This window comes from Lytechinus variegatus, chromosome 12, assembly GCF_018143015.1.
Source record: "Lytechinus variegatus isolate NC3 chromosome 12, Lvar_3.0, whole genome shotgun sequence".
NCBI classification, from domain to species: Eukaryota; Metazoa; Echinodermata; class Echinoidea; order Temnopleuroida; family Toxopneustidae; genus Lytechinus; species Lytechinus variegatus.
Window position 1 is genome coordinate 8,430,644 of NC_054751.1, and position 23,294 is coordinate 8,453,937.

Here is a 23,294-nt window from a genome sequence, read left to right on the forward strand (position 1 = left end):
TCTTTTGTATTTCATTATATGAAATATGAAATATTCTAATTTTCTCCTCATTGTCATGCAAGTGAAACAGTGATTGATTCCTCCCTGAACATGTGATGATTCAGTCAAGTCGGTCCCTACGGTCATATCTGTAAAAATGAAATATTGTATAATTCAAACAATAAAGAAACAAAAGAAATAGTGAGTGATGGACATCATCGACTGACTCATTTGCATGTCACTGAGTTGTGCATATCACTGTTTTGTGAAAATAAGCGAAAATTTAAAATGCCATAACTTTCTTATTTTTCATCCGATTTTGATGAAATTTTCAGTGTTATGCTAGTTTGATTTTTCTCTATTAATTTAAATCAACATTTTGCCTGGGTGGACTTGACCTTTATTGAGCATTGAAAGTGCTCTGATCAAATAATATGAGGTTGGGGCCGTGACCCAAAAGGTATATGCTTAAGGCCCGGGTTACTATAAAATCAGAATTGCCTTTCTATACTTTTTAGAATGTTTTAAGCATTTTTCGACAATGCCAATGGATTTATCAGGCTAGTAACATTAGATACCAGAATCAGCTCGATAGACCTTCAAATATGAGGACTTCTTCCATTCCAAGAGACGATGACTCAGCACTTTTAGGCCATGCCGCCTCAAATAGTTTTTGGTCCGCATTGTCCCATTTTCACCCAATTTTCTTTTAAAATGGTGCCATATCAATCAGGGCAACATTCTGCTTCATATGAGATATGTAAAGCTTTATTCTGAAACAGCACTCTATTTTTACCCCTGACCTCTAAAAGTAACCGTTTATAGGTATATTTTACTCATCTCAACACCATGCAAATACCATTCAAGTCGTGTCCCTACAAACATGCTGCAATGTATATCATCTGATCTTTTTATTCTAATGATGAACAACAATACCCTCGTCGTCAAGCTAAGCTAGTTCTAAAAAGTCGATGCGGATCAGTGGTTTTATCCGTATATGCGTTCCCAATACATAATAATATTGATCTTTTGGCTTTCATAATACAGGAATGAACACAACTATAACTATTCGTAGATATTGCCAACTTGTGTAATTTTGAAATAGTCTAGTTCAATAAACAGTATAGGCCAGCGGTTAAGATAATGCGATGTCGATATAGAGTATAAGGAATAACCTCAAAGAAATTTATAACGCTTTCTTTGAAACAATTGGAAAGTCTCTATCATTTCAAGAGCAGCTTTTAACGGTAATTTAATACCGCATATAAAACGCGATAATGGGGAATTGCATGAGTTCTTCAACAGGAGGAAATCCAAAGGCCCAGCCAAGTGGAACGACATCGAACGATGTCGAAGGAATGAAGTCGACGCCGGTGTCAACGTCGTCTGGATCTGCTAAGCGAGTCGTGTTCGTATTTGGATGTTCGGGTAATGTCGGTGGCGCCACAATCAGAGCCCTGTCCTCCCAGTTTGGGGATAAGTTGGATATCAAAGCCGGTGTTCGGGAATCAAGTATGGCTAAGGCATCTCCTCTTCAAGAATTGCCTGGGGTCACGGTTGTTTCTGCTGCAATGGGCGATAAAGAGAATCTAGTTTCCACTCTCAAAGGTATCTCCGATTTACATTTTATTTATTTTGTTTACGACTAATTTCCTTGTTTGACTTTCATATTTGTTCTGATCCAAAGCGTTTTATTACATTTATGTAAGGATGACGGGCCAACGTTCCAATGACGGCTAAAATTAAGATTGTGAATAAAAGTGTTTTTATGGGCAAGTTCACGAGTATCTCCTTCTGAGTCCTCCAGCTGATTGTCAATATTATTATCATCATTGGTAGTAGTAGTACGGTAGACTAGTCAAAGTAGTAGTATAGTAGTAGTAGTAGTAGTAGTAGTAGTAGTAGTAGTAGTAGTAGTTAGTAGTAGTAGTAGTAGTAGTAGTAGTAGTAGTAGTAGTAGTAGTAGTAGTAGTAGTAGTAGTAGTAGTAGTAGTAGTAGTAGTAGTAGTAGTAGTAGTAGTAGTAGTAGTAGTAGTAGTAGTAGTAGTAGTAGTAGTAGTAGTAGTAGTATAGTAGTAGGAGGAGGAGGAGGAGGAGTAGTAGTAGTAGTAGTAGTAGTAGTAGTAGTAGTAGTAGTAGTAGTAGCATGATGGGCGGAAATCCCAGGGGGACGCGTCCCCCCTACCATTTTGAAAAGGGGGGGACATACTATGAAATGTCCCCTACTATTTGTGGTCTTTTATTATGGAAAAAATACATAATTCAAAATCGAAATTATACACATGGGCATTTTCACGGTAACTGACGTTACGAGGCACAATTTTACACACTTTTCATTGTGTATATTATTATCTCTAAAACAACAACTGATGGGAGTTTCGCTTTAAACACTCTAAAAACAGAAATGTTAACTTAACATTTGAAAGGTTGGAGGAGTGACAACATTTTCTAAATGTGGCATTTACCACTTTTAAATGGTTCTACCCAACAGCTTTATACAAGGTTGGATGTAACATTTGGAAAAGGTTGTCACTCCTCCAACCTTTCAAATGTTGATTTAACATTCGAATTTTTAGAGTGAAGCAAACCATATTTCGAAATATATATAAACAGATAGCTTTTGTTAAGAACTTGGATAGGAAAAGGCATACCAGCCCGATTATTCTCGAACTCGCATCTAGCCCTATATGCCAGCCAAAGAGTGATGACATTGATGGCCATTATCAATTTCATAACTAATAAAAATGACGAAAAAAGAAAATCACCTCTGGATACTTATAAGTACATTTAGTGCATAGATATAGAAGACGAGAATGTCTATATTCATTTTCGCTACTTTAAATTTATTAGTTATGTATCTGTGTATTTATCTTCCTTTTAATGTTTTAATCAGTTATTATTATTACAGACCATTTATGGGTACATGTAGCTTGGTCGGGGAGGGAGACCCTCGGGTCACAGTTATCAAGTTAGCTTTTCCCATACCCAGGCAGCTAAGCTACATGTACCCATCTACGGCTCTGCTAAATATTTATATTTTGTTGAAATTTATTTTATATTGTAATTGCCGAATTGATAATAAATAAATGTTCTATACCCCGTAAGAACATACTTTTGTTAAACCAATTCATTTTCCCTTTATTCCACATTTACTTGGAATATAAGAATATTTTCATTGTTCGCGTACCCAGTAAAAAAGAATAGTTTTCATGAGTTATGATGAATCCTTCGCTATGAGTTTGAACTATATTTAATTCCCCAATTTTTTTTAAAATACTCTATTAACGAGACTTTTATATTCCATTTATACACGAAATTCCTGCCGTGGGATGGGTCATCATAGGCAGGCACATAGGATGCGGGAGGGAGGGGCACTGGAGGCACGTGCCCCCCCCCCCTTTGAGAAGCAAAATTTGTAATGTAAAAATGCCTTTAAAACAGATCACCTTTTTTTTTTGCTTTGTCAATTTTTTCGGGTATGAACTATCCTTAATTTGTGAATTTTGGGGCTTGTCAAAATTTGCCCCCCCCCCCTCGGAAAATTGTGGATCCTCCCCGGATCATAGGTAGATCAAGGGGGCGAAGCAGTGGCCCGCCCCTATTGGCGGCAAAAAAATAGGAAGGTGAGTAGAAAAAAAAGAAGAAAGATAGGACGAGGAAGAAAATTAAATGATGGAAGGGGGGGGGGTAATAATTAAAAAAAAAGAGAAAACTTTCAGGCCATGATATAAAAATTAAAAAATCGCTCGCGCTTTGCATTAATACACAGCCATCTCTTTATTTTCAAAACGTTCTTGTTTTTTTTTCTCGTTTTAGATCGAAATATACAAAATCAAATCATTCATTTAGGAAGATATCCATCTTTTTTCCTAATTTGTAGATTAAAATCTTTAAAAAAAATAGCTCGCGCTTTGCGCTCGCATTGCTTATTGAAATAAACTCCTTTTTCTTTGTTTCAAAAGTGCTTGAAAGTTTTCAGACTTGAAAGTTAAAAAATATTCATTTCGCGCTTCACGCTCGCATCAGTAATTATGGTTGAGTCAGATACTATCCTGTTTACTGCTATAAGGTAAAAAGAAGATGAGTTTTTGGTCGGAAAATAAAAAAGAATCATGCACATTAATCAATATTTAGTGAGATAGCTACCCTGTAATTGATTTTAAAATATGCTAATAATACAAATTTTTAAATGAAATGACAGCACACACTTCGCGTTCGAATCTAATATTGTTTAGTAAAATTTCTATCCTGTTCATGATTTGAAAATATGATTGTCCAGTTTTTAGGTTGTAAAAACAAACTTTCAGCTCGCTCTTCGCGCCCTCATTAATTGTTTAGATTCCTATCCTGTTCGTTTTTTAGGTGCCAGGTAAAAATGGCAGAGGTAAAAATGGCAGAGGTAATAATAGCAGAGGTAAAAATGGCAGAGGTAAAAATAGCAGAGGTAATAATGGCAGAGTCAATAATGGCAGAGGTAAAAACGGCAGAAGTAAAAAGAGCAGAGGCATAAATGACAAGAAGTAAAAATGGAAGATGTGATAATGGCAGGGGTAAAAGTGGCCGAGGAACACTACTAGAAAAAACAGTAGATTCTACAGAAGAAAAATTAAAAACAGGTTTTACAGAAAAAAGACAAATAATTTTGTAAATCATGATAACAGGAGGATTTTTAACAATTTTATTTCAACTAAATGGAGTTCTTTTAGGTCAGAAAAAGAATTACAACAAAAATAATAACAATTAGATAATAAACAATGTTTTTCTTCTGTTTGAAAAATAACAGAGATTTGTATCAAATCTCTACATTTTAGCATACCAAGCTAATTACCAGAGGGTGCTGCTTATGGTGTACAAAATACCCAACAGCACTTCCACTTTCAAGGGTTATGACCATCAAGCCGTTTATATCATATTGGATGCAGCGGTAAAGGTTCAGGGTCTTCTTTTATGCAAAGAATCTGAACCAGACGGTCCCCCTCGATCGACCCCAAATTGGTTTACCAGTCAAAAGAAGATCATTATTGATTTTCATAATCAGTTACATATTCAGTGCCAAGCCTGGGAACGCATGCTTATTGTCATTCAAATATTCGAAAAGAATAGTACAGATACATTGCAAATAAGGACATAATATTTAACCACAATCATTCGTGACAATTTCAACGTCTAAGCTTTCCCCGTTATGTTCTCTATGTTTTCCCCGCCCCCCTAACCCTCTCTGTCTCTCTACCTCTCTTATGTCTACTCTTCCTCCTTTTTGTATCGGTAAACCTGGCAAAACTTTAGATTTAAAAAAACCAGCCAGACATAACGGAATGTTATATTAAATGATGATTGAGAATATTGCAGTTCCATTTTGCTCCTGATATATTGAATGAAAAAATATCTGTCGTTTGCTTTCTTTTTAAAAAGCGTTCCGGTACACCTCCAACGAATTCGTAAATAGCATTGTTAGGCCGATGAAGACATAATGATATGATGAAATGCCTAACCGTGACATGCAGTTCTAATTTGATCTATGTACATGCGGGGGCTTTTTGACAATTCATTGCATGGGGGTTTAAGACTGGCCATATTTTACCTAGAGCTGTCATTTTTGCCTCTCCCATTATAACCCCTGCAATTTTTACCTCTACGATTTTTACCTCTGCCATTTTTTTACCTCTGCCATTTTTACCTCTGCCATTTTTACCTCTGCCATTTTTACCGCTGCCATTTTTACCTCTGCCATTGTAACCCCTGTCATTTTTACCTCTGCCACTATAACCTCTGCCATGTTTACCGCTGCCATTTTTACCTCTGCCATTTTTACCTCTGCCATTTTACCTCTGCCATTATTACCTTTGCCATTTTTTACATCAGCCATTTTTACCTCTGCCATTTTTACCTCTGTCATTTTTACCTCTGCCATTTTTACCGCTGCCATTTTTACCTCTGCCATTGTAACCCCTGCCATTTTTACCTCTGCCATTATAACCTCTGCCATTTTTACCTCTGCCATTTTAACCTCTGCCATTATTACCTCTGTCATTTTTACCTCAGCCATTTTTACCTCTGCCATAGTCTGCCATTTTTACCTCTACCATTTTTACCTCTGCCATTTTTACTTCTGCAATTTTTACCGCTGCCATTTTTACACCGAGCCGTTTTTTAAGACCTAGGAAGGTCTAATATTTAGATTGGAAAATAAAAAACTTTCATCTCGTGCTTGGCGCCCTCATTAATTGTTTAGAATCCTATCCTGGTTTTTTAAGTACTAAGAATGTTAAGTATTAAGGTTGGAAAATCAAAAACTTTCAGCTCGCGCTTCGCGATCGCATTCAATGTTTATGTAGGTTCGAATCTAGTTCATGATCTAAAAAAATGTTCAGAATGTTCAATTTCCAGGTCACAATTTCTGAAATATCAACATACTTGGGGTAGCGCTTCGCTCTCGCATTATTTATTGAGGCCTTTCATCTTTAGTTAGGAATACCTCCCCTCTTCGAAATATGTACTATATATATATATGTGTGTGTGTGTGTGTGTGTGTGTGTGTGTGTGTGAGGGTGTGTGTCCCCCTACCTTCAAGGAGAGATTTCCGCCCATGAGTAGAAGTAGTAGTAATAGTAGTAGTAGTAGTAGTAATAGTAAAAGTAGTAGTAGTAGTAGTAGTAGTAGTAGTAGTAGTAGTAGTAGTAGTAGTAGTAGTAGTAGTAGTAGTAGTAGTAGTAGTAGTAGTAGTAGTAGTAGTAGTAGTAGTAGTAGTAGTAGTAGTAGTAGTAGTAGTAGTAGTTTATCTTCGTCCTTTTCCGTCTTTTTTTCTTTTCTCGGACCCATTTTCTGATTCTTTTTATATTTTCCCCCTCTATATACATGTAGTTTCATTCTTCATCTTCTTCTCAGTCTCCTTCTTTCGGCCTCTTCGTATTTCAGTTCCCTCAGTTCATTAATATATTGATGTTGTTTACTATCCATAATATTCCTTTTATTCATCTTGCTTCCATTTCAAGGCGTCGATGTCATGTTCGTGACCGTTCCTCCCACTGAAGATCGAGGTGACATCAGCATCCGTACCATGGAAGCAGGCAAGCAAGCCGGTGTTAACCACGTCATCGTCGTCAGTTTTCCAGCAGTAGATCTCGATATCTTGTTCGGACGACAATTTAAGGTAAGAAACTGAAACACTTGCATGCTATTAGCTCCACCTCACTTATGGGGTGTCTGGAAAACGAAGACCGAAGACCGAAGACCGGGGACACGTATCACACTCGTGTGAAAGCGTTTGTAGTTCACGCACGAAGCGTGTACAAAGCAGTGCAAAGTGTGTACAAAACACGTGCGCGGGTTAGAATGGACTTTGGACCTTGCCCCCTACACATGTTCTCCCATTGACATAACGCATGTCCCCGGTCTTCGATCTTCGTTTTCCAGACCTGTTGTTGGGTGTCTGGAAAACGAAGACAGAAGACCGGGGCCATCGCATCCGTCTAGCTAAAATAAACCATTATTATATTCAGATCATGCAAATTCAGGAATATTCTGATATTGGATATGTAATGAATTATGATTGGTTAATGATTAATTGTATGGATATCGTAATGTGAATGATAATTGATTGAGCAATATATCGCGCTCAGCTCAGCTGGCATTAAAATTTTATACCATTGACATAACGCATGTCCCCGGTCTTCGATCTTCGTTTTCCAGACCTGTTGTTGGGTGTCTGGAAAACGAAGACAGAAGACCGGGGCCATCGCATCCGTCTAGCTAAAATAAACCATTATTATATTCATATCAAATTCAGGAATATTCTGATATTGGATATGTAATGAATTATGATTGGTTAATGATTAATTGTATGGATATCGTAATGTGAATGATAATTGATTGAGCAATATATCGCGCTCAGCTCAGCTGGCATTAAAATTTTATACCATTGACATAACGCATGTCCCGGTCTTCGATCTTCGTTTTCCAGACCTGTTGTTGGGTGTCTGGAAAACGAAGACAGAAGACCGGGGCCATCGCATCCGTCTAGCTAAAATAAACCATTATTATATTCATATCAAATTCAGGAATATTCTGATATTGGATATGTAGTCAGTTATGATTGGTTGATAAGTTAATGATTAATTGTAAGGATATCGTTATCAGCTAGGGCATAATTAATACATAACAATTATAACGTATTATAGAATGGATGAGAAAATCCCTGCAATCTGATTGGTTGAGAGCTATGCAAGAATTTTTACTGGGCTGCACGAACGATATCCCGATAATCAAAACGATATCCACTGTAAACAAGCTATCGCCCGAAAAGGTCATTGTGATGTCATCGCGCATGTACTGTTACGCTTGTTTACGTCAAAATTTTGAATTTTCGATCAAGGCAGAATGAATCAAATAAAGGATGCAAAATGATCTGTAAGTACAAATACGGTACTGTAATTGTCATTGGGATTAAAACTGCCCGCATACTTGTTAGTTGAGAAGTCTAGACATACGATCTAATGTTAGATCTACTGCCCTGAGCTGTGAACAGCCAAATTCTCCACTGCACTGCAGGCCGGCCAGGCAGCTGCAAGCGCTGGCCCCCGCCGCGGCCCGGGCATACACACACAGCTATTGGAGGTCGGAGGCTGCCTCAAGATCTTGTCAATGCAAAGCTGTATTTGGCAGTTTGGGTATAATAATGCCTTTGTGCCAACATATTATGCAGTTAAGCCATATTTATGTTGTCCAGGGTTATCAAAGTGTCTGCATTACATTTTGGAATTTTCATGCATCCGGTAAATAAATCATGCGTCCGGTAAAAAAATCATGCGTCCGGTAAATTTTTTCATGCGTCCGGTAAATTGAATTTACCGGACGCATGAAATTATCATGCATCCGGTAAATCATTAATTTTTTAATTTTATTCAATAAATTTTTTCCATTCTATAAAACAGATGATGCATGGTTTCTTTCGTGGGTCAGTGGAACTGTGTGCACGCGGTAACTTTGGCATTATGGTCTAAACCCACTCGGCTGCGCCTCGTGGGTTAAACCATGCCAAAGTTACCTTGTGCACACAGTTCCTACTGACCCACTCTAACCCATGCATCATTTGTATACAATACACCTCATACTGCGCAATCACGTACAAGCAGTCTCAACTTAACTGCCGTTTGCAACTACCATTGACATTACGCGTGTCCCGGTCTTCCGTCTTCGTTTTCCAGACCTGTTGTTGGGTGTCTGGAAAACGAAGACAGAAGACCGGGGATCACATCCGTCTAGCTAAAATAAACCATTATTATATTCAGATCAAATTCAGGAATATTCTGATATTGGATATGTAGTCAGTTATGATTGGTTGATAAGTTAATGATTAATTGTAAGGATATCGTTATCAGCTAGGGCATAATTAATACATAACAATTATAACGTACAATACACCTCATACTGCGCAATCACGTAGCAGTCTCAACTTAACTGCCGTTTGCAACTACCATTGACATTACGCGTGTCCCCGGTCTTCCGTCTTCGTTTTCCAGACCTGTTGTTGGGTGTCTGGAAAACGAAGACAGAAGACCGGGGATCGCATCCGTCTAGCTAAAATTAACCATTATTATATTCAGATCAAATTCAGGAATATTCTGATATTGGATATGTAGTCAGTTATGATTGGTTGATAAGTTAATGATTAATTGTAAGGATATCGTTATCAGCTAGGGCATAATTAATACATAACAATTATAACGTACAATACACCTCATACTGCGCAATCACGTACAAGCAGTCTCAACTTAACTGCCGTTTGCAACTACCATTGACATTACGCGTGTCCCCGGTCTTCCGTCTTCGTTTTCCAGACCTGTTGTTGGGTGTCTGGAAAACGAAGACAGAAGACCGGGGATCACATCCGTCTAGCTAAAATAAACCATTATTATATTCAGATCAAATTCAGGAATATTCTGATATTGGATATGTGATCAGTTATGATTGGTTGATAAGTTAATGATTAATATTGTATGGATATCGTGATGTGAATGATAATTGATTGAGCAATATATCGCGCTCAGCTCAGCTGGCATTAAAATTTTACTACCATTGACATAACACATGTCCCCGGTCTTCGATCTTCGTTTTCCAGACCTGTTGTTGGGTGTCTGGAAAACGAAGACAGAAGACCGGGGATCGCATCCGTCTAGCTAAAATTAACCATTATTATATTCAGATCAAATTCAGGAATATTCTGATATTGATATGTAATCAGTTAATAATTTGCTGATAAGTTAATGATTAATTGTATGGATATCGTGATGTGAATGATAATTGATTGAGCAATATATCGCGCTCAGCTGGCATTTGCAATTTTACTACCATTGACATAACACATGTCCCCGGTCTTCGGTCTTCGTTTTCCAAACCTGTTGTTGGGTGTCTGGAAAACGAAGACAGAAGACCGGGGATCGCATCCGTCTAGCTAAAATAAACCATTATTATATTCAGATCAAATTCAGGAATATTCTGATATTGGATATGTAGTCAGTTATGATTGGTTGATAAGTTAATGATTAATTGTAAGGATATTGTTATCAGCTAGGGCATAATTAATACATAACAATTATAACGTACAATACACCTCATACTGCGCAATCACGTACAAGCAGTCTCAACTTAACTGCCGTTTGCAACTACCATTGACATTACGCGTGTCCCCGGTCTTCCGTCTTCGTTTTCCAGACCTGTTGTTGGGTGTCTGGAAAACGAAGACAGAAGACCGGGGATCGCATCCGTCTAGCTAAAATTAACCATTATTATATTCAGATCAAATTCAGGAATATTCTGATATTGATATGTAATCAGTTATAATTTGCTGATAAGTTAATGATTAATTGTATGGATATCGTGATGTGAATGATAATTGATTGAGCAATATATCGCGCTCAGCTGGCATTTGCAATTTTACTACCATTGACATAACACATGTCCCCGGTCTTCGGTCTTCGTTTTCCAAACCTGTTGTTGGGTGTCTGGAAAACGAAGACAGAAGACCGGGGATCGCGTATTAATTTGTCTAGCTAAGATAGGCCTATAATATTCAGATCAAATTCAGGAATATTTTGATCTTGGATACGTCATCTGCTATGATTGGCTGCGGATAAGTTATGGTTATTATATCGTTATCAGCTAGGACATAATTAATAAGGATACATAACAATTATAATTAATGTACATATTTTACCCATGGAATTCAGCCATTGCAGTTCTCAAAACTGCCATAAACTTGCATACAATACACCTCATACTGCGCAATCACGTACAAGCAGACTCAACTGGCGTTTGCAACTTTTTTACCACCATTGACATTACGCATGTCCCTGGTCTACGGTCTTCGTTTTCCAAACCTGTTGTTGGGTGACTGGAAAACGAAGACAGAAGACCGGGGATCGCATTCGTCTAGCTAAAATAAACCATTATTATTTTCAGATCAAATTCTGATATTGGATATGTAATCAGTTATAATTGGCTGATAAGTTAATGATTAATGTTATGGATATCGTGATGTGAATAATTGATTGAGCAATATATCGCACTCAGCTCAGCTGGCATTAAAATTTTCCTACCGGGGACATAACGCACGTCCCCGGTCTTCGATCTTCGTTTTCCAGACCTGTTGTTGGGTGTCTGGAAAACGAAGACTGAAGACCGGGGATTTTGTCTAGCTAATTACCACTTATAGCGTGCTATACGGACACGTTTTCGTGCAATTGTACTTCGTTTTCTTCAAGTCGACTTATAAAAACTGTTGCCATGACTAGATACGATATCTCGCCAAGTCGACTTATAAAAGGTCATAAATTATTATAGCCTATGTGGACCCCGGGGGGGGGGGGGGGGGGGGCACTCGACCAAAACTGGGTGTGCCGCGGGCGAGGCAAAAAACTATGCCTTGGAGCGGCTTTCTTGATCTTTTTTCTTAATAAGACGAAAATGCTATGCCTTGGAACGGAAATTCGAGTGTAAAAATGGGGGTCCCCTCCGCGGCACATACACACTATGCATTGTATACTTAGTGCCACCCTGTTGCACCCACAAATGTAATAACGCCCACAAATGTAATAACGCCCACAAATGTAATAACACTTTACCCACAAATGTAATAACGCCCACAAATGTAATAACACTTTACCCACAAATGTAATAATTTTTGATCGCCCACAAATGTAATAATGACTTTACCCACAAATGTAATAAATTTGAAGGGATTTGTGGCCAATCCGTTCTAAACTAAAATCCTATAGTAATGCGTTCATATAGCACAAAAGTGGAGTCTTTTTTCAGACCGGGTTAATAAAACATCAAAGTACAAGTCCAAAGTTTTTCTTCTAGTCCCAGATGTTTCAAAAATTATAATATAGATCCAAAGTCTTTTTTCCAGACCCGGTTGTTTAAAAAATATAATAAAAGTCCAAAGTCTTTTTTTCCAGACCCGGTTGTTTAAAAAAAAATGTTATGTAAGTCCAAAGTCTTTTTTCCAGACCCGGTTGTTTAAAAAATTATAATATAAATCCAAAGTCTTTTTTCCAGACCCGGTTGTTTAAAAAATTATAATATAAATCCATAGTCTTTTTTCCAGACCCGGTTGTTTCAAGAATTTTAATAAGTCCAGTCTTTTTCCTGACCCAGTTATTTCAAAATTTATAATATAAGTCCAAACTAAGATACGATGATGATATTCCTGTGGAAAAAAATGGGAATCGAGCTTAGTCTTTTCTCCAGACCCAGTTAATTAAAACTGGTGGAATTAATGTCTTTGTTGTTGTTTCAACTTATACGGTGGATATTGTGAATATATGCACTAAGAGTAAATTGAGAATCAAGCGTAGTCTTTTCTCCAGACCCAGTTACCTGATATTTAAACATTATGAATAGCAGTTTAAAAACAGTATAAAGACCCCATAATCTTATCAATGCTGGATATATAGCGTAATCTTTCAGCCCGACCATTTTTTTCTTTAAAAAAACGCTAATAGTAAGAATTAAAAAAATCAAAGTTTAAGACCAAACAAACCTTCAACCTAAGAACCTGTTTTGAAAGAGGTTTAGAGTGTTGTCTTTATTCCAGACCTAAACAGTTACGAAAAAAAATCTTCTAACATAAGACCTTATATTCTTATTCTCTTGGAATAACACGAGTTTTTAAACGTACTCTTTCCTCCAGACCCGGCTATTTAAAAAAAAAGTAACTGAAAAAAGTTCGAATCTAAGACCAAATTTCCAAAGCCTTTTCACCCAGTAAAAATATGTCTTTTTTTAAATAATACTACTACCCTACAAAACATTGTAATAACGCGTGGGTAAAGCAGACATCCTTTCTGCAGACTTGGTTACTATTTGAAACATAAAGTAGTTTTTACAAATATTCTAAAACGAATACCCAATAATCTAATTACTGTGGAACAACATGAAGACCGATTGTCGAAGATCGACTTTCCTCCAGACACAGTTATTTTAGGAATAAAAAATCAATAAAACTCAACCCAAAACAACGAATCTAAGAACCAACAATCTTCCAAATTAAGACCATGCATGTAGAAAAGCACACGTTTAGAGCGTTGTCTTTATTCCAGACCCAGTGATTTAAAAATGATTTAAACAATCCTAAAAACAAAAGACTCATATTCTTATTCTTGTGGAATAATACGAGTATTATGCTTAGTCTTTCGTCTGGACCCGGTTATTTAAAAGATAAAGAAATATTGAAAAAAAATTGACAGCTGAGACTAATCTTCAAAATTAAACCCACTTGAAATGCTTGGGCTTAGAGTGTTGTCTTTACCCCTCACCGACGTATATTATAACTTTTGAAACGACCGGGTCTGAAAAAAAAGACTTTGGACTTGCATTATAATTTTTGAATTAACTGGGTCTGGAAAAAAGACTTTGGACGTATATTATAATTTTGAAACAACCGGATCCGGTAAAAAGACTTTGGACGTATATTATAATTTTGAAAAACGGGTCTGGAAAAAGACTTGGACTTGTACTGTAATATTTCATTAACCGGGTCTGGAAAAAAGACTTTGAACTTTTGTGCTATATGAACGCATTACTATAGGATATTAGTTTAGAACGAATTCGCCAAAAAATCACTTCAAATTTATTACATTTGTAGGTAAAGTCATTATCACATTTGTGGGTAAAGTGCATTATTACATTTGTGGGTAAAGTGTTATTACATTTGTGGGCGTTATTACACTTGTGGGTAAAGTGTTATTACATTTGTGGGCGTTATTACATTTGTGGGTAAAGTGTTATTACATTTGTGGGCGATCAAAAATTATTACATTTGTGGGTAAAGTGTTATTACATTTGTGGGTAAAGTGTTATTACATTTGTGGCGTTATTACATTTGTGGGCGATTATTACATTTGTGGGTGTAACACACCCCCCCCCCCCCCGGATGTCGATGGCATGATTAAGTTTCTCGCCATGTTGATGGCACTTAAAACATGTAAAAGGGATGGTCCGGGCTGAAAATATTTATATTTTAATACATAGAGTAGAATTCACTGAGCAATGTGCCGAAAATTTTATCAAAATCGGATAGCAAGTAATATTAAGTTATTGAAATTTAAAGTTTAGCAATATATTGTGAAAACAGTCGTCTTGAATATTCATTAGGTGGGCTGATATTGTCACATCTCCACTTTCCGTTTTCCTATGTTATTAAATATAATCATAATTTTCACATTATTTTATACTTGTGCGAATAATATGTCTCCCTTATAATGAAATAAGTTGCAGCAATAAATATTTGTTGCACTAAATCAGTTGCCAATCCAATTTTTCTAGTTCTTGGATGAAAAAATTTGAATAAACCTAATTTCACATACTAAAATACAAAAGAACAAGTGGAAATGTGACATCATCAGCCAACCTAATGAATATTCATGACGACTGTTTTCACAATATATTGCTAAATTTTAAAATTCAAAAACTTTGTTATCCGATTTTGATGAAATTTTCCGTATTTTACTCAGTGAATTATACTCTATTCAATAAGATATACATACTTTCACCCGGACCATCCCTTTAAAAGCTCCGTATAAAATAAACCTAATTGTAATAGAAAGCAATGTCATGGACCTAAGACAGGTGGGAAGCGCGCCCTTGTAGAATGTTTTCCATACGGTCGGCGAACATGAAACACGAGTGCGTCGCACGCATACTACTTTGCGGTTAAACCGAGACGTTCCCACGCGTACATTTCGAGACATCAACATTCAGTCTGTCAGTACGCGTTTTGAAGAAAATTACCCTGTTTACACGTGCATCGGCCCCCCTGAAAAAAAATTGGCAGAGCAAAAAGGGAGAAAGAAGAAAAGATAAAAGGAAAAGAAGAAGAAAAGATAAGTGGAAAATAAGAGGAGGAAGACGAGTGAATGAAGTAATGTGAGGGAAGACTTGCCAAAAAGAATCTTTCATGGTACTATAAAAAAATCTTTGCTTGCGCTTCGCGCCAGGATTGCCTGTTCGATGAGATTCATATCTTGCTCAATACATGTAGGCTGATATTGAGCAAGTTTTGAATTTATTATACAAAAACATAATTAGCTCGGACATCGAGCTTTCAATATTTTTTCATTCACAAATTTAAGTGCTCTGTAAAATGTCCGTTTTATTGTCTACATATCAGCATTTTTTTAAAGCTCACGCTGCGTGGTCACATTGTTTGATTTGCCAAGTTCCTATTGTCCATAATGTTCCATTAAAGAATGTATTCAGAGTGCCCAGATTCTAGGTCTAAATCTAAAACATGCGCGATAGCCTGAATGTTCTTTATTTAAAATCTATTTAAATTATCCAGTTCCACATCATAATATCAAAAATTGTCTGCTCGCGCTTCACGATCGCATTTAGTAACGATACCCAATCATGCCAATTAACTATATCTTATTTATGATTTACAAAATATGAATAGTGTCCCGCTTTTAGGTCTGAAATCTCTTCTTTTTTCCTCTCGCGCTTCGCGCTCGCATCCATTGTTTCGTTACATACCTATCCCTTTTATTGATACAAAAAGTAATTACCATTCTTTTAGGTCGGAATGTTAAAAAAATGCTTTATTGAAATATATACCGTCTTCGTGGGTACCTATAAACAGTCCTTAACAGGTCCCTTTTCGATAATGCTAGGACAGTTAATAACAATTTCTGCTCGCGCTTTGCGCTTGCAGTAATTATCTAGTTACATAGTTACGCATCTTGTTCAGGTTCACAAACATTGCCCAGAATAGTCAATTTTCAGGTTAAAATATATACATGCGATTCCAAAAATTTTCAGAATTTGTTTAGAAAAAACACTGTTTTTGATTATGTCATATTCTTTACAATTGTTTACAATTTAGTAATTTTGGTACTTAATTTCCTTCTTTAATGTTGCTTTCACCCAAGAGTAAAACACAAAAAACCTTGTAATTTTACCATTTAGGGCCTAAATGGTAAAATTACAAGGTGTTCTTGTTTGTATTATCTTTGCATAAAGTTTTTGAGCTTGCTGGAATGTGCACCAATCGTTTCATAATTTTTAGCTTCTTATTAGTTGAATTGTTTTAAAATAACAGGATTATAAGTCCTACTTGACAGTGTTAGTGTTGATAGATGCGTTATCGACTTTCAATATATTTTTACCTATAAAGGTGTCTTTTTACGTTTTATCTATTTGCCTGATTTCTTTCCTGAAATTGAACCCGAAATAAATATTCAAAAAATGAGATCAATTGGAATCGGAGATATTCAGCATTTGTGATTATTATGACTAATCGTGTTCAATTGATCTATGAAAACTTAGTATGAGGGCCAGTTTACACATTTTCTGATGAATATATGCATAGCCAAACGGGAGATTTCGGGTGCAAGACCCCCCCCCCCCATTTTTTATGATGCAGAAGGCGCCGCTAAAGAAAAAAAAACGGAAAAAAGAAGAAAGTGAGAGAAAAGGAAAAAGAGCAATATCAAACAGAAAGAAACAATTATCAAGGTAAGATAAAGTAGAAAATATTTCGAAAAACCTGTGCCTTCGACCAAAACTTAAAAAGGGTCCCGCTTCTAACATTGATGCTGGAGAGAAGGGATGATTTTATGGGGGTAATTGTCCTCAGCAGGGGAAATTGTCCGGGGGATAATTGTCCTCGGGGGTTATTGTCCAGTGGGTAATTGTCCTCGAGGATAATTGTCCGGGGGGTAAGTGTCCTCGGGGGCTTATTGTCCGGGGGTAGTTGTTCGGGCGTAGTTGTCCGGGGGGAATTGTCGGGGGTGATTGTCCACGGGATAGTAGTCCGGGGGTAGTTAAATTGTCCGGGGGGTAATTGTCCTCGGGGGGTAATTGTCCGGGGGGTAATTGTCCTAGAACCATTCACACAAATAACCATAACTTATCTGCAGCCAATCATGGCAGATGACGTATCCAAGATCAAAATATTCTTGAATGGTGCTGAATGATAGGCCTATCTTAGCTAGACAAAATTATACGCGATCCCCGGTCTTCTGTCTTCGTTTTCCAGACACCCAACAACAGGTCTGGAAAACGAAGACGGAAGACCGGGGACACGCGTAATGTCAATGGTAGTTGCAAACGGCAGTTAAGTTGAGACTGCTTGTACGTGATTGCGCAGTATGAGGTGTATTGTACGTTATAATTGTTATGTATTAATTATGCCCTAGCTGATAACGATATCCTTACAATTAATCATTAACTTATCAACCAATCATAACTGACTACATATCCAATATCAGAATATTCCTGAATTTGATCTGAATATAATAATGGTTTATTTTAGCTAGACGGATGCGATCCCCGGTCTTCTGTCTTCGTTTTCCAGACACCCAACAACAGGTTTGGAAAACGAAGATCGAAGACCGGGGACATGTGTTATGTCAATGGTAGTAAAATTTTAATGCCAGCTGAGCTGAGCGCGATATATTGCTCAATCAATTATCATTCACATCACGATATCCATACAATATTAATCATTAACTTATCAACCAATCATAACTGATCACATATCCAATATCAGAATATTCCTGAATTTGATCTGAATATAATAATGGTTTAGTTTAGCTAGACGGATGCGATCCCCGGTCTTCTGTCTTCGTTTTCCAGACACCCAACAACAGGTCTGGAAAACGAAGACGGAAGACCGGGGACACGCGTAATGTCAATGGTAGTAAAATTTTAATGCCAGCTGAGCTGAGCGCGATATATTGCTCAATCAATTATCATTCACATCACGATATCCATACAATATTAATCATTAACTTATCAACCAATCATAACTGATCACATATCCAATATCAGAATATTCCTGAATTTGATCTGAATATAATAATGGTTTATTTTAGCTAGACGGATGCGGTCCCCGGTCTTCTGTCTTCGTTTTCCAGACACCCAACAACAGGTCTGGAAAACGAAGACGGAAGACCGGGGACACGCGTAATGTCAATGGTAGTTGCAAACGGCAGTTAAGTTGAGACTGCTTGTACGTGATTGCGCAGTATGAGGTGTATTGTACGTTATAATTGTTATGTATTAATTATGCCCTAGCTGATAACGATATCCTTACAATTAATCATTAACTTATCAACCAATCATAACTGACTACATATCCAATATCAGAATATTCCTGAATTTGATCTGAATATAATAATGGTTTATTTTAGCTAGACGGATGCGATCCCCGGTCTTCTGTCTTCGTTTTCCAGACACCCAACAACAGGTTTGGAAAACGAAGATCGAAGACCGGGGACATGTGTTATGTCAATGGTAGTAAAATTTTAATGCCAGCTGAGCTGAGCGCGATATATTGCTCAATCAATTATCATTCACATTACGATATCCATACAATATTAATCATTAACTTATCAACCAATCATAACTGATCACATATCCAATATCAGAATATTCCTGAATTTGATCTGAATATAATAATGGTTTATTTTAGCTAGACGGATGCGGTCCCCGGTCTTCTGTCTTCGTTTTCCAGACACCCAACAACAGGTCTGGAAAACGAAGACGGAAGACCGGGGACACGCGTAATGTCAATGGTAGTTGCAAACGGCAGTTAAGTTGAGACTGCTTGTACGTGATTGCGCAGTATGAGGTGTATTGTACGTTATAATTGTTATGTATTAATTATGCCCTAGCTGATAACGATATCCTTACAATTAATCATTAACTTATCAACCAATCATAACTGACTACATATCCAATATCAGAATATTCCTGAATTTGATCTGAATATAATAATGGTTTATTTTAGCTAGACGGATGCGATCCCCGGTCTTCTGTCTTCGTTTTCCAGACACCCAACAACAGGTCTGGAAAACGAAGACGGAAGACCGGGGACACGCGTAATGTCAATGCAGTAAAATTTTAATGCCAGCTGAGCTGAGCGCGATATATTGCTCAATCAATTATCATTCACATCACGATATTCATACAATATTAATCATTAACTTATCAACCAATCATAACTGATCACATATCCAATATCAGAATATTCCTGAATTTGATCTGAATATAATAATGGTTTATTTTAGCTAGACGGATGCGGTCCCCGGTCTTCTGTCTTCGTTTTCCAGACACCCAACAACAGGTCTGGAAAACGAAGACGGAAGACCGGGGACACGCGTAATGTCAATGGTAGTTGCAAACGGCAGTTAAGTTGAGACTGCTTGTACGTGATTGCGCAGTATGAGGTGTATTGTACGTTATAATTGTTATGTATTAATTATGCCCTAGCTGATAACGATATCCTTACAATTAATCATTAACTTATCAACCAATCATAACTGACTACATATCCAATATCAGAATATTCCTGAATTTGATCTGAATATAATAATGGTTTATTTTAGCTAGACGGATGCGATCCCCGGTCTTCTGTCTTCGTTTTCCAGACACCCAACAACAGGTTTGGAAAACGAAGATCGAAGACCGGGGACATGTGTTATGTCAATGGTAGTAAAATTTTAATGCCAGCTGAGCTGAGCGCGATATATTGCTCAATCAATTATCATTCACATTACGATATCCATACAATTAATCATTAACCAATCATAATTCATTACATATCCAATATCAGAATATTCCTGAATTTGATCTGAATATAATAATGGTTTATTTTAGCTAGACGGATGCGATCCCCGGTCTTCTGTCTTCGTTTTCCAGACACCCAACAACAGGTCTGGAAAACGAAGATCGAAGACCGGGGACATGCGTTATGTCAATGGGAGAACATTGTGTAGGGGGCAAGGTCCAAAGTCCATTCTAACCCGCGCACGTGTTTTGTACACACTTTGCACTGCTTTGTACACACTTCGTGCGTGAACTACAAACGCTTTCACACGAGTGTGATACGTGTCCCGGTCTTCGGTCTTCGGTCTTCGTTTTCCAGACACCCCTCACTTATGGTCTACTCTAATTTTAAAAGAAATAATGAGTTGGTATATACGACATTATTTTGTTCCCTATTTACCAAGCAATTCAACCAGAAAATTTCTTGCCTGTTTTTTTTGCGAAACTCTAAGTAAAACTCTGATTCGTCATTACTTCCAAATTAACATCCGATTTTGATTCATTCTGCTTCATCTACTTTGTCTCTTAAACAACTTTAAAAGGAGATTTTAAAATCATTTTGATATTCAAAGATTACTTTTAAATGGGAAATAATGGACAAGTGTAGTTTGTCAAATATGATGTGTCGATTTTTCGATATCATGTACGAGATCATGTAATGACATAATGAGAGGTTCCTGTAGAAGCTAGTCCCAGATAGCCAGTTCGTAGTTCCTTTCTGCTGATCAAAATATTCTGCGCATGATCAGAGGAAGGTCATTTGTACTAAAGTGACATGGTGGTTTAAAATCTAATGAGATAAGCACCAACTTTGCTGTCTTGATTATGCATATATTCTTTTGAATTGTGTTTTTTCATGTACATCCACAAAAAACAACAATGGTATTTCAGTTTGCCAAGTACATTGTGCAACATGCTATGATATGCATTCAAAGTAGGAATAACGTGTTCATTGGTGTGTTGTTCATAGTCACCTGGTCTATTCAATTTCTTCATCCTGCTATTTAAGGCATGCTTACGTAATATCTTGCTTTGAAATCTCCCTATCATAATGAAAGAAATGAAAGGTCATTTGACCAAAATTGCCCCTGAAGTAACTACGAACTGGTCTTTCCCGCATTTGTATACAGAAGACATTTCATATGAGGTTATCAGAATATCAGTTAATCCTTCCAACATAAGCAAAATCATGATTTTTATATCATCCGATTAACATCATCGTAAAGTTCATTCATTTAATGTGATAAGTAATAAATCCGAAAAATTTACGCCAGGGGCGGATCTAGGTTTTTCAAAGGGGGGTCGGCACATTTTACCGACGAAAATTTTGACAAGTAAAAAAAAAAATAAGGTCTTCACTTTCAAAAGGGGACACACTTCTGTTTTAACGGCAGTTTTATATTACAAATTTTAACTGTGCTTCTCAAGGGGGGGCACGGGTCGGCTTTGCCCCCCCCTGGATCCGCAAGTGGTTAGAATGGCATATTGCCATTTTCGGGAGGTGCATTCGTTGTGCTATGTTACTCTCCCCGTACCTATACATGACAATTAATGAAAAGGGTCATCAAAACTGAAATAAAGTTACGAAATATATTTCTTACATTAAAACAGAAAATGAAATGGAAAACCCATTTTTAAATTAAAACTAAGGTCACAGGGAATCACGACCATTAGGATTATTAATATGCATGATTGAGATGATTATTGTGTTGCGTTCTAAACCATTGTCTATTACTAATTGATAATAATTCGTGCTGATTTGACCATGACCAGCTGACCTTAGAGTCTTATTCTATGTTCACCCCTAAACATAGCCCATTGAATCTGCTGCGAAATCTCTTGGCATGACATACACAATCTTACGACTACCAATGTTTGTCGACAACCTCTTCATGGCGAAGGACGGGATCGTTGGTCAGTCGAAAATATATTCTCCGATGGAATCAGATAAACCCTACTGCCCTGTCGTGGTCAATGACATCGGCGTTGCTGCTGCGACGATTATGGCGTCGTATGAGAAACACGAAAGTATGTCATGGTTCTATTATATTTTTGACAATTTCTTTGGAAACTTATGTTGTATTGGTGGGGGTGTAGAAAACCAAGACTTTTAAAGGAATTGGACATGTCTCTTGTAGTGGCGAGGAACCGATAGACATTGTGGGAGCCCCCCCCCCCTTCCACACAAACTTGTTCATTAAACTTGTTCAAAATCGAAAATAAAAATGCTATAACGATTTTTATCATGTAACATCCCCCGCCCCCCCCCCCCCCTTTCTTCCTCTCGCTTCTATAACCGTTCAACGGCCTCTGGCATTTCGGAATGAATGGAATGCAAACAACTGTTTAATTAATTATTGTCATGTACATCTATATCAAGACAAATGTGGAAGTTAAAGATCCATGAAGCGTCATTTGCATGGTTATTCGATCTCTTGCAATTTATTTGTACTTTGATGATTGTGGAATATGAATATATCAATAAATAAATAAATATCTCGATCTTTTTCTGTTGACCCACCCCCCCCCCCCGCCCGCCTTCATAACGCAACCAACCCTTTCTCTCTTTCTCTTTTATAGATACGACCTACACCTTAACAAGCACCCGGTTTACATACAGAGAGCTTGCCGTGCTCTTCAGCGAGGCGCTGGGTCGTGAGATCGTCCACGTACAAGTGCCTTACGAGGCTGGCAAACAAGCCTTTGTGGACATAGGAATGCCGGAATGGCAGGGAGAAGGAGCCATGGATCTTGTTCGACTCGTCAACGAAGGGTCTCCGGCTGCCGACATCGCCGATATGGGAGATTTTAAGAAGATCACGGGCAAGGACCCGACAGATATCAAAACCTGGGTCAACCAAGTCAAGGATGCCTTTACTGGATGAGGAACAAATATGAACTGGAGAAGATAATTATAATCATGACGACGCGTCCATAAAGTTGATCACGCTTGTGATAATGTGACGATCGATGATGATGATGGTGATGATGATGACGACGATGACGATGATAATGATGACGATGATGATGACGATGATGATGACGATGATGATGACGATGATGATGATGATGATGATGATGATGAAGATGACGGTGATGATGATGACGACGATGATAATGATGACGACGATGATGATGATGACGATGATGATGGTGATGATGACGATGACGATGATAATGATGACGATGATGATGATAATAATGAT

At 37.4% G+C, this 23,294-nt stretch overlaps 1 protein-coding gene across 1 annotated transcript; it reads left to right on the forward strand.

Moving 5' to 3' along the window:
• The first annotated feature begins 994 nt into the window (after positions 1 to 994).
• Positions 995 to 23,077, forward strand: LOC121425586. Its single transcript, XM_041621684.1, has 4 exons — positions 995 to 1,587; positions 6,972 to 7,129; positions 21,903 to 22,116; positions 22,669 to 23,077. The coding sequence occupies exons 1-4, from the start codon at positions 1,257 to 1,259 to the stop codon at positions 22,971 to 22,973; spliced, it is 1,008 nt and encodes a 335-aa protein (XP_041477618.1). The 5' UTR covers positions 995 to 1,256; the 3' UTR covers positions 22,974 to 23,077.
• Positions 23,078 to 23,294: the final 217 nt, after the last annotated feature.

Bases quoted from the DNA above. Each gene is read 5' to 3' on its own strand.
- LOC121425586 (XM_041621684.1), top strand. From the start codon at position 1,257: ATGGGGAATTGCATGAGTTCTTCAACAGGAGGAAATCCAAAGGCCCAG. The intron at 1,588-6,971 runs GTATCTCCGATT...TTCCATTTCAAG, and splicing joins TCTAGTTTCCACTCTCAAAG to GCGTCGATGTCATGTTCGTG. The intron at 7,130-21,902 runs GTAAGAAACTGA...CCCTAAACATAG, and splicing joins TGTTCGGACGACAATTTAAG to CCCATTGAATCTGCTGCGAA.